This window comes from Solanum lycopersicum, chromosome 12 (genome assembly GCF_036512215.1).
Source record: "Solanum lycopersicum chromosome 12, SLM_r2.1".
Lineage (NCBI taxonomy): Eukaryota > Viridiplantae > Streptophyta > Magnoliopsida > Solanales > Solanaceae > Solanum > Solanum lycopersicum.
This window is the reverse complement of record NC_090811.1, coordinates 69,132,385-69,149,448: the sequence shown is the minus strand read 5'-3', so window position 1 is coordinate 69,149,448 and position 17,064 is coordinate 69,132,385. Positions and strand designations below refer to the sequence as shown.

The window sequence follows — 17,064 nt, the reverse complement described above, 5'->3', positions numbered from 1 at the left end:
AGTCTTTTATTATATGCTAAAATGAAATTACAACTTGAAAAAAGAGTTATTAAGTCCAGCCAATTTTACTCTAAAACTAATTATCTGTTGGTTCACACTTGAAGAACTTGTTAAACGAAGCCTCTAACCAGATAATTGAATCACAGCTTCCAACTAATTTTGGACAGAAAAATAAGCTTTGTATAGCATTCAATTAGTTGCTGATATAACTAATATGAATAATTGAGATATAGTTAGCTGCAATAATCTAAAGCTCAAACAAGAACTTTACTGCATATATTCCTGAATTTTTAACCCTTTTACATGCGATTATTTGCTTCTTGTGTAGCTCCTTTGCTTTGGCTGCTTATTTCTTCTTCCCATCATAATGTTATGCTCCAGCTCCACAATAATTCTTGCAAGCCATATCGGTTTTCCAGTTGAGATCATGATATATATAATGGACAATCCAATACATAGTCCACTTCCATACCCCATTGAAGCACCTTTCCAAAAATCATTCAGAGATTTCTTCATCATCTAGTCCAGATGTGGTATCATTTGTCTCCGTATCATTATCATCACTACCACAGACTTTTGATAGTGGAAATCCACTTAATCCATCATTACCTACATATGAATTGTTGTCAAAGGTATGAAATTGATTTCCTTGAGGAATGCACCCTTCGAGATGATTGTAGGAGAAATATAAGACTGCAAGAGAAGAAAATTGTGCTGGTATCACTCCTACAAGGTGGTTACTTGACAGGTCCAGTGATTCAACCAAAGTTTAATCTTCCAAGTGATGGAGGTATATGACTTTGCAATTCATTATGAGATAAATTTAGCATGCGAAGTGCAATAAGATCTCCCATAATACTTGGAATATGTCCTTCAAATTTATTGTTTAAAAAATCGATAGTGGCGTACAAAAACAAGATTCTCACAACTTCACGCTCCAATCCCTTTGTTACGATATTTACAGAGTCTTGGTATCCATCTCCTCCATCACTTGGTGCATTCATCGCTTGACAAATTGTCCTCATGGCTTTCAAATGTTGAAACAAACCCGTTGGTAAGTTTTCTATGAAGGAATTAGAAGAGAGATCTAACATTCGAAGATTAGGAAATATGTTTTCAATCGTTGGAGTTCTAATGGACCCATGCAATTCATTGGATCTCAAGCTTAAAATTTGCAGCTTTGGAAGAGTTCCCAACCACATGGGGAATATATCAATGAGATGATTATCTCCTAAATCAACAACTTGCAACTCTTTGCAATTGGCCAAAGATTGGGGAATTTTCCCCTCTAGTTTATTGCCGTTCAAGTTGAGGCTCCTCAGAGAACTTCTAAATCTAAAAGTGTTTGGAAGAGTCCCTGTAAGACTGTTGTGGTGCATATCCAGAACCTCAAGGCCACTGATATTACCCAAACATTGCGGAATCTCTCCCTTCAAGTTGTTTCTCGCTAAATCTAGCATTTGCAATTATGTCAAGTTGCAAATAGATGAAGGAATTTCTCCACTAAGATAATTTTCTGATATGAAGAAGTATGTTGTGGAATTTGGTGGAATAGATAGGAACCCTTGAAGAGAATTGGAATTGCAAATCAATTCCATACTTGTCAGCATGTTGTGGGACAGATTAAGAGTTCTCAATGAAAACATCCAGTTACATGATGCCCAATCTGGAAATATTCCTTGAAGCTTATTATTAGAAAGATCCAAGTCCTCGAGCTTCTTTGCGGATCTTAGAAACTCCAATTCTTTCACTTCACAGGCAGCCAACTGTAAGTACACAAGTGACTCAGGCAAAGAAAAATTAACATTATTTTCATTCGTCAATGAGATACTATTATAAGAAAGATCAAGAGATGAAAGATGTTTGAAATCTGAAAAGAAGCTGACATCCACATTACGACTAAAATTATTGAAAGAAAGATCAAGATTTGTGATGTTCACAAGGTTTTGAATTGACTTGGGAAGATTGCCTTGCAGCTGATTATTACTTAGATCAATAAATAATCGTGAATCGGACTTGATATCCTCAAGCTGACCAGAAAAATGGTTATTACTCAATTCTAAATCAATAAGTGAAGGAAGGGAGAATATCCATGATGGTATTGTTCCATTCAGGAAGTTATCTGCAAGGAACAAATACTCTATGCGAGTGAGATTCGAAAGAGATTCAGGAATAGGCCCCCATATATTGCAGAGAACAAGAAACAAAGTTCTCAGTGACGTTAGATAACCAAGAGACTCAGGCAAATTACCACAAAAATTCACTCCTTGTAGATTTAAATCTATGAGAGATGCGCTGCTATTCCATTTGGTCTTTGGGAAATAACCACTGAGCTTATAATTGCTGGATAAGTCAAGTATTTCAAGTTTGGGCAGGTGAAATATACTCTCAGGTATTACTCCATACAACTCTGATTTCCTAAGCACCAGAGTTGTTAAATGAGAAGAAAAATTAAGAGTAATGGCAGAAGAGATGCTTACACCTCTAAGATCAAGCACTCTTAATAGGGTCAAATTCTGAAGGAGAAACCTAAAATCATGGGTTGCGAGTTTTGGCACAGTGTCATAAGATGTTGAGAGAAGAAGAGATTGTAACTTGTAAAGATGAAAGATTTCAGAAGGAATTTGACCAGAGAAATATGAGTTCCTGAGATTAAGATGAATCAAGCTCGAGAACCTGCCAAATTTAGGCGAGATATGAGAATAAGAGAAGTTATTCATAGAAAGATCAAGACTTTGAAGATGAGAGAGTTGGAATAGGCTGATATTGGAATCAATCTTCCCTACAAGACTGTTGCAACTGAGATCAAGTTCAATTACATAGCCTGTCATTTCATCCCATATCACTCCATCCCATGAGCAGAAATCTATGCTCATATTCCATGAACTTGTATAATAGTAGAAATTACACAAAACTAATGAGGGATCAACAGTAAGAGTTTTCTTGAATTTTAGAAGAGCGGAGCTTTGATCTTTGTGACACAGATGAGGTATGGATGAAGAAAAAGAAAGCTGACAGAAACAGACCAAGAGAAAAAACGAGAATTGCCCGTAGCTCATGTTTAGCATCAATGAGTTTAAAGCTGATAATGAAAATCAAGAACAGGCTACAGAAATATATATAAGCTGATATATATTTAGCAAGGACTCTTTCTTTTCGAATAATTTGAAACTTGAAACATCATATATAGTTAAGTATTTCACCTTAATTTTTAACTGTCTTGATTGAAATGCTTAAATAGATATTCTTTTTAACGTATATATATATATACCATATTTTGAATCCCCTTAGTGAAAATCTTATATTGAATTGGCCGCATTATTGGTCTAGTCAAGTATAAGAAGACAAATAAGTAGGACAACATTACTTTCAATAGACCTTGTTTTGTATTTGTCTAAAGAAAATAAATTATCTTTTGTGACAGGCTGAGAGCTAAATATACATCATATTTAGAATTAGTGCCAAACAATGGAAATCAATTCAAAGCTTATATGTTGATGAAAACAATTAAGTAGACTATTTTGTTGGAAGTTTTTGTTGTTTCTCAGGTCTTGCATAAGAAACCAATGTAGGAAAACATTACTTTCAAATTAGTCTTATTCTTTTGTAATTGTCTAAAGAAAAACCAATTATTTTCTTTTGTCAGATTATTTCAGTCAGTGGAAGCACTTTTGAGTTAAATCTATGTATTTCGTTTTCAACCAACAAACTCTTCGAATTCGTACCCATTTTGATGGTCAAATGAGCCCTGAAGTCGGTAAACCTCCAATTTTACCGACTTTCATGAGCTATAGTTCATAGATTGTTGGTGATCTGAAATTCCGACATCTTTTTTTCAAAAATTGCGTGGACACCCGTTGAGACGTTAGATATGGAGTCAGTTGGCACTAACGGCCAAAAATACCCATTTTAAAAGTTATACGAGCCCCCGTGCAGATAAACCCCTCACTTTACTGATTTTCGTGTGCTATATTCCATGATTTTTTTTTTGTGATCTAGAATTCCGATGTATTTTTTGCCCAATGCTTTTTTGAGAACGTCCATTAAAATGTTAGTTATGGAGCCTTTGGCCCTGATGGCCAAAATAGCCCATTTTAAGTTCAAACAAGGTCTAGAATGAGAAGTATTTGAAAAAGCCCATTTTTGTGCGCATTCGTGACAACTTAATTAATGACATAGGTTGGTCTGGAAGGGCAAATGTTGGAATTTTCAAGTTCAAACAAGTGCTGGAGCGAGAAATATCGATTTTTCCTTTTTTTGTCGTGCTATAGTCCATTGATTTTGGGGTGATCCCGACGATTTTCTTGCTGTGGGTGTTTGTGACGACCTTATTAATGGTGTGCATTGGTCTAGAGGGGCTAACACTTGAAATTTCAAATGCAAACAACGTCTAAAATGAGAATTACTGATTTTTCTATTTTTCATGTGGTATAATCCATGGATTTTTGGTGATATGTGATCCTGATTGTTTTTTTGTCAAAGTTTTCTATGGGTGTCCGTAACAACATATTTAATGACGTATGTTGGTCCAGAGGGTCAACAGTCGGTATTTTAAAGTTCAAACGAGGTACGGAATGGATAATATCAATTTTTTCCATTTTTCATGTGAACTATAAACCATGAATATTGGATGATATGTAATCGTGATGGTTATTTGACCGAAATATTTTGAGTGTATGTGACAACCTTTTTAATGGTTTGCCTTTGTTTAAAGGGGCAAACGTCGGTTTTTTTAAGTTCAAACGAAGCCTAGAAAGAAAAAAAAAATGTTTTTTTTCCATTTTTCGGGTGTGATATAATTAAATCACTAATACTATCTTTAGCGGCGACTCATAAATGTTTTACTGACGGTTAAGTTGCCACTAAAACAATCTCTTAGTGGCATATTTTAATGATTTAGTGGCGTTTAGCCGCCTCTAACACAAATTTTTTGCGGCGACTCATATAGGAATTGGTGGCATTTATAGTTGCCACTATACTTACTTTTAGCGGCGACTATTATATGATTTAGATTTTAGTGGTGAAAATAGTTGCCACTAATAAATACTTTTAGCGGCAAATATAATGATTTTTTGTAGCGACTTTAGTTACCAATAAAACATATTTTTTGTGGCGCGTTTATTGGAATTAGTGGCGGTTTTAGTTTCCACTTATTCTTTCTTTTAGCAGCTAATTTATATGATTTAGTGGCGACTTTAAACGCCGCTAAAACTCTTTATTTTTATTACTATTCTAACCGCCGCTAAAACTATTAATTTTGTCACTAAAAATACGTTTTTGCGGCAACAATGAATGCTGCTAAAACTAAAAAATTTTGTCACTAAGAGTAACTTTTGCAGAGACAAAAGAGCTTTTAGCGACGACATTCAAGGCTTTTGTGGCGGTTTTCGCCACTAAAGTCCCTTTTAGCGAACGAAATTCATCACTTTTTGCGACGAAATTTATTACTTTTTGCGGCAGTTATAGTCGCCGCGAATACATACTTTTCGCGACGAAATTCATCAGTTTTTCCGACGGTTTTAGTCGCCGCTAATACTTGCTTTTAGCGACGAGATTCATCAGTTTTTGCGACGGTTTCAACTGCCGCTAATACTCACTTTTAGCGACGACATTCATCACTTTTTGCGACCATTTTAGTCGCCGCTAATACTCGCTTTTAGCGACGACAGTAATCACTTTTTGCAGCGGTTTTAGTTGCAGCTAATACTTACTTTTAGCGACGACAGTAATCACTTTTTGCAGCGGTTTTAGTTGCAGCTAATACTTACTTTTAGCGACGAAATTCAAGATTTTTGGGTGGCGGTTTCAGCCGCCGGTAATACCCACTTTTAGCGACGAAATTTATCACTTTTGGCCGCTTATATTAACTTTTAGCGATGTCATTCAATACTTTGTGGCGGTTTTTGTCTCCGCTAATGTTTAGCGACATTTAAGAATTTTTGCGTCAATTTCGGTTGCCGCTAATACTGTATTTTAGCGATGAAATTCAAAACTTTTTGCGGTGGATACTGTCGCAGCTAACAGTGATTTTTAGTGTCAATAGTTTAATTATTTCGTGATCATTTTAGTTGTCATTAATACAATCCTGTAGGCGGTTTTGGTGGCATGAATATGAACTTTTAGCAAGGTTTGTTATGTAAATTCGTGGCACATTTTTTGTTCCATTAATTCTTTCTTTTAGCGGCGACTATAATAAGAATTAGTGGCTTATTTCTTTTGCAACTATACTTGCTTTAGCAACGACTCATATATGAATTAGTAGTTGTTTTTGAGTTGCGTTTAGCAGTGATTCTTATATCAATTATTGGCGGTTAAGTTTCCACTAACACCATCATTTAGCAACAACTGTTCTATGGTTTAGTGTCGGTTTTAGTATCCATTAGTACTAATGTTAGTGGCACCTGTTATGTAATTAGCAACGTATTATATATACATGTGAAGGAGGTTATAGTTGCCACTAGTTCTTATTGTAGACTAGTATCTGTATTGTGGTGTCTGTAGTTGCTACTAATACTACCTTTTATGGCGACTATTGTATGCATTCGTGGTGTTTAATTTGCTATATACTCTTAGTAGTGACTAATTGTGGCATTGACAGGGACTAAAGTTGGAGTTAATGCAAACTTTTTGCATCGATTAATGTAGCAACCAATGCCGCTGCTAATGCATAATTTCAGTGGCGATTAAATACATAAAATTGATTGATCCAAAAACCTGAACCTAGATAGAACCATTTACAAGTTATATATTTTTACAAGAAATGCAAAAGATAAGCCTCCAGTCAATCAGGAGAATCCACTGTGCCAGATTGATGCTATCTATCAGACCATATAACTGAGTTTGATGTCTGCTTTGACCCTTGAATCGGTAAATGGTATGTGATTGATGAAATTATGCAGCTCTATCATGATAAAGGGTTGCAGACAATCAGTATAGAGCACCATCAAGTTGTGGAATGAACTATGAGTTAACTTACTATCTAAGCTAAGGAAAAAAGGAACGGGGGGAGAGAGAGAGAACTCACAGGTCAACATCCATGTAGCATTTTCAACGTCTTGAGGATTGGATTTTGCATAGCGATGGTTGAAGGTACAGCCTTCGTGCATGTCAAACTTGTGATCGTCTTTGAGGTGTGCAACAAGGGACTGAATATCATCAGTAACAGAACATTCAGGTCCTGCATAAGGGCAGTTGTATGAACCAAATTTGCAGTTCTGCTCATGCTGAAGCCTACCGTGAGAGATAAAGAGATTGTAACTTGGAAAGATGAGAGATTTCAGAAGGAATTTGGCCTGAGAAAAATGAGTTGATAAGATTAAGATGTGTCAAGCTCGAGAACATGCCAAATTCAGGTGAGATGTGAGAATATAAGAACTACAACAATCTCTGCTCATGTTCCATGAACTCATATTTGGATAAGAGTAGGGAATACACCTATCTGATGAGAGATCTACAGTAAGTGTTTTCTTGAATTTTAGAAGGGAAATACTTTCATCTTCATGGCACCGATGAGGTATGGATGATCAAAAAGAAAGAAGACAGAAACAGAAAAAGAACAGAAATGAGAATTGCCGGTAGACCATCTTTCGCATTAAAGTGTTTAGAGTTGACAGTGAAAATCAAGAAAAAGCTTTGTTCTGATTAAGAGGGTCTGTATTTTGATAGTAATATATAACACACAAAAAATGAATTTTGTGTATACTTTTTTTTCTATTTAATGAAGGCAATGCCGTTAATGAATGGACAACTTCAAAAGTCAATGGAATGAAAGCATTTGTAAAAAAAAACTTAAATACTGGTATTGTTTTTCAAAGTCTTGTAGTGGGAAATTTATAATGAAAGTGTACATGTTCACATACTAGTAACTATTGTGCCTATATGAAAGTCGGCGACAACCAAAAGAGACCAGTTTCTATGATATTTAGAATGCAATGACATTAACTCAATACCGCTATATGTTTTTGTGAAAGGAAAATTTATCATCACTAAATGTTTAACGGAAAACATATCTGTCTCCCTTCATAGAACAGATAATGACCTGTTTTTTGGCTCCAGGAGAGCAGAGATGTCAAAGTTGTGTCAGTAGGAATACATTGATGAGAAGATTCAAGTGTTCCTACCTTCTTTCACTTGATGATAAATGGAAAAATTACGCGATGTTGTTTAGAAGATGCAATAAACTGCACAAATTTGTAAATTATACAGTTCACTGAAACAAGAAATGTTACATATTTCTTTTTCTGCAATTCCTTTTCCTTCGCTGATTCTTTCTCCTTCCCATCATTATTTTTTGTTCCATCTCTACAATAATTCTTGCTAGCCATCTCGGGTTTCCACTTGAAATCATGAAATACATTATGGATAATCCAATACATAGTCCACTTCCATAGCCCATAAGAGCAGCTTTCCAAAAATCACTCAGAAATTCAGAATCATTTTCTTCATCATGTAGTTCAGATACAGTATCGTTTGTATCTAATACCCCAGCATCGCCACAACTTTTTGAAACAGGAAATCCACGTAATTCATCATTGCCTTCATATGAACTGTTCTCAAAAGTGTGAAATTGAGGTCCTTGAGGAATGCATCCTCGGAGATGATTGTGGGAGAGATTTAAGAATGAAAGCGATGTAAGAGAAACTAGTTGTTGTGGTATCTCTCCAGAAAGCTGGTTTCCTGATAGGTCCAATGATTCAACTGAAGATAAATCTCCGAATGATTGTGGAATATGACCTTGCAATCCATTATGAGATAAATTCAATGTGTGAACTGCAATGAGATCCCCCATGATACTTGGAATTTTCCCTCCAAATTTATTACTTGAAAGATCGATAACGGTGTACAAATACAAGATCCTCACAATTTCACGCATAAATCCCTTGGTTGAAACTGTAATAGAATCTTGGTAATATGTATCTCCACGATATCTTGGTGCTTCTGTTGATGAATCAATTGTCCTCATGCCTTTCAGATGTTGAAACAAACTCGTAGGTAAGTTTCCTGAGAAGGCATTGTAAGAGAGATCTATGATTTGAAGCTCGGAAAAAATAGTTTCGATCCTTGGAGGTTGAATGGACCCATGCAATGTATTTGATCTCAAGCTTAAAACTTGTAGCTTTGGAAGAGTTCCCAACCACATAGGGAATGTGTCAATGAGATGATTATCTCCTAAATCAAGAACCTGCAAGTCTTTGCAATGAGCCAAAGATCGGGGAATTTTCCCCTCAAGTTTATTTCCGTGCAAGTTGAGGCTTCTCAGTGAACTTCCATTGCTGAAAATTGTTGGAATATTCCCAGAAAGTTTGTTGTTGTGAAGATCCAAAACCTCGAGGCCACTAATATTACCCAAACATTGCGGAATTGCTCCCTTCAAGTTATTTCTAGCCAAATCTAGCATTATCAGTGATGTCAAATTGCAAATAGATGGAGGAATTTCTTCGGTGAGATTATTTTGGGATATTAAGAAGTATCTGGTAGAATTCGGTGGAATAGGTAGTGAACCTTGAAGCAAATTGGACCGTAAATCAATAGTATCTACAGTCCGAAGAGGAATTGACTCCACAGTCGTCAACATGTTGTGGGATATATCAAGAGTCATCAATGACATCCAGTTAGACCATGCCCAATCAGGAATTCTTCCTTGAATCTTATTATGTGAAAGATCCAACACCAAAAGCTGGTTTGCGGATCTTAGAAACTCCAATTCTTTCACTTCACATGCAGCAAATTGCAACACATTAAGAGATTCAGGCCATGTAAAATTAACTTTGTTCTCATTGATCAATGATATCTTATTATATGAAAGACTAACACCCAAAAGTTGTTTGAGGTTTGAAAATAAGCTGATATCCACATTGCCGCTAAAGTTATTGAAGGAAAGATCAAGCCCTGTTAGGTTCTCAAGGTTTTGAATTGACTTGGGAATTTGACCTTGCAGCTGATTGCCTCCTAAAATAATCTCTTCTAGTGAATTGGACTTGAAATCCTCAAGCTCACCAGAGAAGTGGTTATTACTCAAGTGTAAACGACTTAGTGATGGAAGCCGGGAGAACATCCTTGATGGTATTGTTCCATTCAGGGAGTTATCTTGAAGGTACAAATGCACTATGCGAGTGAGATTTGAAAGAGATTCAGGAATAGGCCCTCTAAGGTTGCAATTTGGAAGAGACAAAGAATGCATCGAAGTTAGGTAGCCAACAGACTCAGGCAACTTATCAGAAAAATTCACGCGACTGAGGTCTAACTCCATGAGAGATGCACTGCTATTCCATTTGGTCTTTGGAAAATGACCATTGAGTTTATAGTTGTAATTTAAGCGAAGTGTTTCCAGATTAGGAAGGTGAAAAATACTCTCTGGTATTATCCCATACAATCCCGTAAATCCCAGCCTTAGATTTGTGAAATGAGAAGAAAAATTCAGAGGAATGGTGGAAGAGATGTTTATGAAAGTAAGATCAAGCTCTCTTAATTGAGTCAAGTTCTGAAGAAGCAATTTAAAATCGTGAGCTACGAGCCGTAGACTACCAGTAGCATAGAGACGAAGAGAGTGTAACTTGGAAAGATGAGAGATTTCAGAAGGAATTTGACCTGAGAAATTGGAGTTGTAAAGATCAAGATGTGTCAAGCTCGAGAACCTACCAAATTCAGGCGAGATATGAGAACCGTGGAATTCATTCCAAGAAAGGTTGAGTCTTTGGAGATGAGAGAGTTGGAATAGGCTGCTATTGGAATCAATTGTCCCAACAAGACGGCTGCAACCGAGGTCAAGTTCAATGACATGGCCAGTCATGTCATCGCATATGACTCCATCCCATAAACAACAATCTCTACTCATGTTCCATGAATTCGTTTTTGGATAAGGCTTCTGACCGCGGAAATAACATCTAGAAGAAGCATAGGGATTTATAGTAAATGTTTCCTTGAATTTTACAAGGGAAATGCTTTGATGTTTGGGACACAGAAATATGGATGAAGAAAAAGAAAGCTGATAAAGAAAGAAAATTAAGAACACAACTAAGAGCCCCATATTGTTCAAGGCATTCAATAGGTTTGTAGTGGGTATATTTATGAAAAAGCTATACAAATATACATATCGAAAGCACCAACCTTTCTTTGACTAGTCAAACTAAAGGTGCTATAGCATTAGTTTTAACTAATGGTGGCTAGAGGATTGGACGAAGATGAGGTGTGTTGAAGGACGTGAAGAACACATGCTACTTGGGAGAATAACATCCCATATACGAGACTCTTTAATGAATACATTATGTATTTTATTTGTCTTATTACGTGAGAAGAAAAGATTTGCAATTTATAAAATTTATAAGCTTTTTACTCTATGACAAGGATTGGTCAAATAGGGAAATTGCTACTCTCAAGTCAAATGGAAATTTCAAAGAAAGCTACATCACACAATTTCATTCAACTTGATGTAAAAATCCAAAAGTTCTGCAAATAAAAAAATAGGAAAAAACAAAACAAGCAAACTGTTTTTAGTTCAAAAACCACCAAAGCCCTATACTTGATTTAGACATTTATTTATGTAGACTCATTTCTTTAGTCATTTTCAAAAATTAGTCGACAGAGTGTTTTGTCTTGGGAAATGAGTGAAAATCACAATTTTTTCACAAATTTACGGTGGAAAAAAACTGTTTCTAATAGTGTGTGTTGCCTTCATATCAAATTATCAATCAATTCCAGGTTTACAAAATCTCAAATGTACTGTTTTTTCTTATCCAAACACATCAAACAATCAAAACACAAACAAATACTTGCTTCATTAAAAAAAAACAATAATCTTGTGATTCTGAATAAGTAGCTCATCATCATATACCAAGTTTATAACTGATGCAATCAGACACTCGTTTCGTGTATAATAGGCTTTTCCACATTCATTTATAATGTTATGGGCGGAAGGGCTCATAAGAGAGAGCCTCCACAAATAATTCTTCTTTCTATCACAACTACTAGAATGTCTCCAATAAGCTGAAATCCTCTACATGAATAACTCTCAATATTAAATTTACAAGCAGCATATAGTCAGCTACCTTGAGAAAAGTATGTGTTGACGGTTCAGTGTATAAATCAGCCCCTCCCTGCATTACCATGCCGTTGGTTTCTGAAGTAGCTAAGAAGTCCCTGAGCCTGCATATACGTCGTTAGAATACTTGGATTAGAATAGAAAGGCAAGTGTGAGGTTTCTGCAAAATTGTCGTACCTTTTCTCTGGCTCTTGCGGTGCCAGACTGTGACAATGCTACTAACGGAGGTACAGCTCCTTCCTGGAGAACCATGTTGCAGAACCTGCTACTGTTAGTGCATAATTGCAGCAGAGCTGCTGCCGCGTTCTCCCTACCTCTTGCAGAACCGAGCTCAACAACCTCAACCAGAAGAGGTATCCCTCCTTCCTGACCAATTGCTGCTCTTCCCTCATGAATGGTTGCGAGATTTGATAAAACAGCAACAGCCTTGTCAACCATCCCAGCAGCAGGGTCCATCAACTCTACAAGGAACTTAACAGCACCAGCCTGCACAATGCGACCCTTGTTTTCATGAAGTATTGACAAATTAAACAAAGCTGTCGCTGCGTCTTTCTTGCCCCTAGGACTTCCATTTCCCAATAAATCCACAAGAGGCTTGATAGCACCAGACCTCCCAATCTTCATCTTGTTATCCTCAATAACAGAAAGGCTAAAAAGTGTAGCAGCCGAGTTTTCTTTAGCCTCACCACTCCCTGTGTGTAGGACATGAATCAGAGGTTCAATTGCATCAGCATTTGCAATCAAACACTTGTTGTTGTCATTAATTGATAAGTTGAGAAGTGTGGTAACAGCATTTTCCTGTACATTCATATCTTCTGAATGAAGTAAGTTGACCAACAAGTTGATGGAACCACAATTTGCCATTACAATACGATTATCCATATTGTGCTTGGCAAGTAACCGGAGTTCAGCTGTGGCATCTCTTTGCACATCAATGGAATTGCTACTCAAATCCTGAACCAGCTTCCTAACTTGCTCCTCAAGTTCCAAAAGATCAGCCCTTCTTTCAACCGTAGCAGAAGAAACTATTCTAGGAAATCTCTCAGAAGGTCTAAGCCAGATGGATTGATTTCGAACTCTTGTCTCTGGCATGGATGGGAATTCCGGCTCCCCTTGTAGAACAGACAATGGAGCAGCAGGTTGGGATTCTGATACATCACACGCATCAGTCGCAGCTGCTGCTGACATTGAGAACACTTCATTTCCATCACCAGGAATTGTCGGTGAAAAGTTTGAATTAGATAGTGTGCTGGGTGCCGAGGTGGTTCGATTATGACCTACAAGGGAGTGTTTATTGGCTGCTAACATACAATGACCATGTGAGTTTATCTCTCCAGAGTGGGCCATCCGTTCTTCAGAAGTCTTAATAGATATCCTTACAACATCCAGAGCAAGCATATTACTAGCAACTCTAGGTAAAGAATCATCCAAAGAGGAATGGGGATGAGATGGAGATAATCCTTCTCTTTGGGTCATACTTGATGAACAAATCTTCCTCGGAGAGCTTAAAGAGCGAGAAGAATCAGGTGATGAAGAGTGATTGCCCCTCAGAAGGGGAATACCCTGGGTATCCCTGGGCATGCCAGAATACGCATGTGCTAGAAGTGAAGATGCCTGATTCAAGCTCAGAGATTTTGTTGGATCAGGAAGCTTTACATTGTTTGACTCACACCAATTTGCAATAAGTGCCTTAACGGTGTAATTAGGAATGAGAGTTGTGTGCCCCAGCATTTGCCTTGTCTTAGGACACACAGTAAGACCGAGATCAATCCATTCCCTTATAAAAGCTCGCTCATAAGTTTGTCCAGTAGCAACAATTACAGGGTCGGTCATCAACTCGAGTGAGAGGGGGCAACAAAAATCAGGAGGTATCGTCACAGGCCTGCAGGTCTGAGACTGTTTCATTGTGATGAAGCAGTCATGCATATGGGAAACAAGAGCTATAATTTGCTCAATATATTCAACTTCCTCAGTCTTTTCAGCTTGTTCAGCATTCTCCTTCAATTTTTCAAGGGCCACAAGCTCAATCAAAAGCTCTTGGTTTGACTTCAATCTTAGGCAATCCGCAAGTTTTGCAAAGCTGTCTGAGTTTGCTCCCAAGCCTTCCATTTGAGCCTTAATAGACTTTGTGATAGTCATGGATATCAGTTCATAATCCACATACTTAATTTTAAGTATACAGTGCTGCAATCCAAATACAAGACATCAAGAAATCCCCATAAGTAAGGATGACAACTCCAACTGACAGAAAGAGCAGAGAGGAACATTATAGCTGGGGTCGGAATAGGGCAAATATAAGGGAAAAGAAGATCTGGAATGACCTGTTTGGGCTCCTACCTCAAGAGATGTCAAAGTTGTATCAGCAGGAAGGCATTCATGAGAAGTTTTGAGTAGCTCCAGAAATTCAAGACTACATGTTCGAGTTTTTACTATAAGAGGTTCAACTTGCAGGACCTATAGATCATTAACACATCAACAATATAAATAAATATAACTGCTCAAAGTATTAAAATTCCTTAAATATAAACCATAAATTCTATAAGTGCACTACATTCCCATCATCATTCAGTTCGCTAATTATGGAACGAATAAATGGACAATCTGCTTATCCATTAATAAAGATATAGATCTTGGAACATACAAAATATACGTTACTACCCAACGGTTGCCAGGTTTCACACAGCTCCCTCAGTTCATCAACAGATTGAGCTAGTCCAGCAAATGCTTTCTGAAGCATCTCACTGGAAGCTGCTTCAACATCGACAATGGCCTCAAGAATCGGCTTTAAAATCTTCAATAGATCCTCAGCCTTGCAATAATACCTCTGAACTAGAATATCAGTTATGTTTTCACTAGATGATAAATGGAAAAATTGGGAGATGCTGCTGAGAAGAACTTTTAACAACGATATCTCCATTGCACCTGTTCACTTAGTAATCCTCAATTAACTGATTTGACACGAGCACAGAACCTGTTCTACAAGACACATAAATGACAAAAGTTAACGCATAAGTATATGGTCATTTATTGTATAGATAATAATGCTGAAAATCCACAGAAATAATGTCAGTGACATGTGTTAAGTGTCTGTGCGCGCGCATACACACATGACTGCAGCTAAACTATTAGCTTGATTAAGAAGAGTACTGCATCTTTTAATGTTCTATCATCAAGGGTGCCCATAAGAGCAGTTTAACTATTTATTTTACTTCCTCTTTAGCAACTTTGTATTAATATGAAGCATCTTACTAGTTAATCATGGTAATTTACTCAAGTCAAAAGGAAAGCCCTGTGCACTAAGCTCCCGTTATGCACAGGGTCCGGGGAAGGGCCGAACCACAAGGGTCAATTGTACGCAGTCTTACCCTACATTTTTTTGAAGAGGTTGTTTCCACGGCTCGAACCCGTGACCTCCTAGTCACAAGGCAACTACTTTACCAGTTACGTCAAAACTCCCCTTCAATTACTCAAGTTAGAACAATATATTTATTCAGCAAACCTCCGTTCCGCTGACCAACTTACCATGAGTATCCATCAACATTAGATTCACTTACTATTTACCAGCACCAAGAATCTTTCATATCAAGTTATTATATTTCTACTCCTACCGAATTTCCAGGATCTTTCTGGATAAAACATTCGATTAAGCTGCCGCTTCAATGCATCAGAAGAACACTTAAACCTAAAAACAATAAAGACAAGCTAGAGTAAATGAGATTTAATATTCGGAAAGATAAGTGCGACTTTAATAGCCGTTGTCAATAAATAGTGAACTTTTATCACCACGTATGAATTTTTTCTTCTATATTCCCTTTTTAAATGCACTACTGCATTTTTTTCCAACTAGAGTTTCATCAACATTCAGCTACCATTAGCCGCAACATCATTTATATATCCCCTTTTTCTTAAATACACCAACGCATTTTTTTCCAGCTAGAGTTTCATCAACATTCAGCTACTATCAGCTCCAACATCATATATAGCCTCTACTTCCTAATCTCATATTCATGTTGTACTATATCAATCAACTGTGTCTCGATTCCAACTAAATCATATATATCCATTCAAACTCATTTCTTAATATCGATCATAATTGTCACAGCCCTCTTCCTTTTCCCGCCTCGTGGAGGATTATACCCTGCAAAACTCCCAAGTGCTCCAAAGAGAAAAAGCATTCACAGTGACCAAAATGTGAGATGAAAACAGATAATCCAAAACTCTGCGTACAGAAGTAGCACTAACATGCTAACAATCACAACAACCATCAATCCAGTTACAGGTAAACCCAATAAACCATTTTTCTTCCTAAGCTAAAAATGAGAACTGGAACTAAAAGTTGAGCTTATTTCATTCCAATACTGGTAACAATTTCGATTGAAACAAATAATTCTTCATAAACGAAAAGTAAACATCACCTCAAAACATTAAAAATACAATCTTTTTCTACTTTCTTCCTTTTTGACAACCCAATGAAGCTCTATTTGACCATACCCTGACCTTGATGCTAAGCTGTGGACAACAAAAAAAACAAGAAAATAAACAAAACCCAAGAAGGTACTGATCAACTATAGCAATAAAATTCACCCCACATACCCAAAAATTAAAGCTTTTACAAACCCCACTTGAGATTCTTTGTTATCACTGCTTTACAGCTTGAATATTTGCACTAATTTGTATGAATCAGATCCAGATTTGAGCAAAGAGTTGGGAAAAGCTAAAAGGTACAGCAATTGCACGAAAATTGTTGAGAGTTTGGGGTTGCGGGGTGAGGGTAGGGGTGGGGGGTTTAGGTTCTCATCATGGGGTTGAAGGAATTTTGAAAATGGTGACAGACATTGCACTTCAACCTTAGTTTGACTTTGACTATCACTTGCAAATGAAACATTTTTAAAAGACTCTTTTATTGTATGTATTTTAATGGTGTATAAATATAGTACAAGAATACATGAAAATGACCAAACTTAAATAACGAAAAGTTTAATTAATTTTTATAAATATTTCCATAAAAGCATAAACATATGATGCTT

At 36.8% G+C, this 17,064-nt stretch overlaps 2 protein-coding genes and 1 pseudogene across 6 annotated transcripts; all 3 read right to left on the bottom strand.

Annotated features, from left to right (window-relative positions):
• Positions 1–178: 178 nt before the first annotated feature.
• LOC101255282 (receptor-like protein Cf-9) lies at positions 179–4,076 on the bottom strand (annotated as a pseudogene).
• Positions 4,077–7,958: 3,882 nt separating this feature from the next.
• Positions 7,959–11,473, bottom strand: LOC101245742 (receptor-like protein Cf-9 homolog). The gene has a single exon (XM_019211290.3). The coding sequence runs from the start codon at positions 11,024–11,026 to the stop codon at positions 8,225–8,227; it is 2,802 nt and encodes a 933-aa protein (XP_019066835.1). The 5' UTR covers positions 11,027–11,473; the 3' UTR covers positions 7,959–8,224.
• A 388-nt stretch (positions 11,474–11,861) lies between these two features.
• LOC101244851 (U-box domain-containing protein 4-like) lies at positions 11,862–16,969 on the bottom strand. 5 transcript variants are annotated; one of them, XM_010316380.4, is made up of 6 exons: positions 16,631–16,969; positions 16,453–16,546; positions 14,679–15,013; positions 14,375–14,491; positions 12,215–14,221; positions 11,862–12,141 (listed from the first exon to the last, which is right to left on the bottom strand). In XM_010316380.4, exons 3-6 carry the CDS (start codon positions 14,952–14,954, stop codon positions 12,082–12,084), a joined length of 2,460 nt encoding a protein of 819 aa, XP_010314682.1. In that variant the 5' UTR covers positions 14,955–15,013; positions 16,453–16,546; positions 16,631–16,969; the 3' UTR covers positions 11,862–12,081. The 5 variants fall into 5 exon arrangements, with proteins under 5 accessions (XP_010314682.1, XP_010314681.1, XP_069148758.1 ...); XM_010316379.4 differs by having other exon boundaries at positions 14,679–15,008; positions 16,631–16,939; XM_069292657.1 differs by having other exon boundaries at positions 14,359–14,491; positions 14,679–15,008; positions 16,631–16,920.
• Positions 16,970–17,064: the final 95 nt, after the last annotated feature.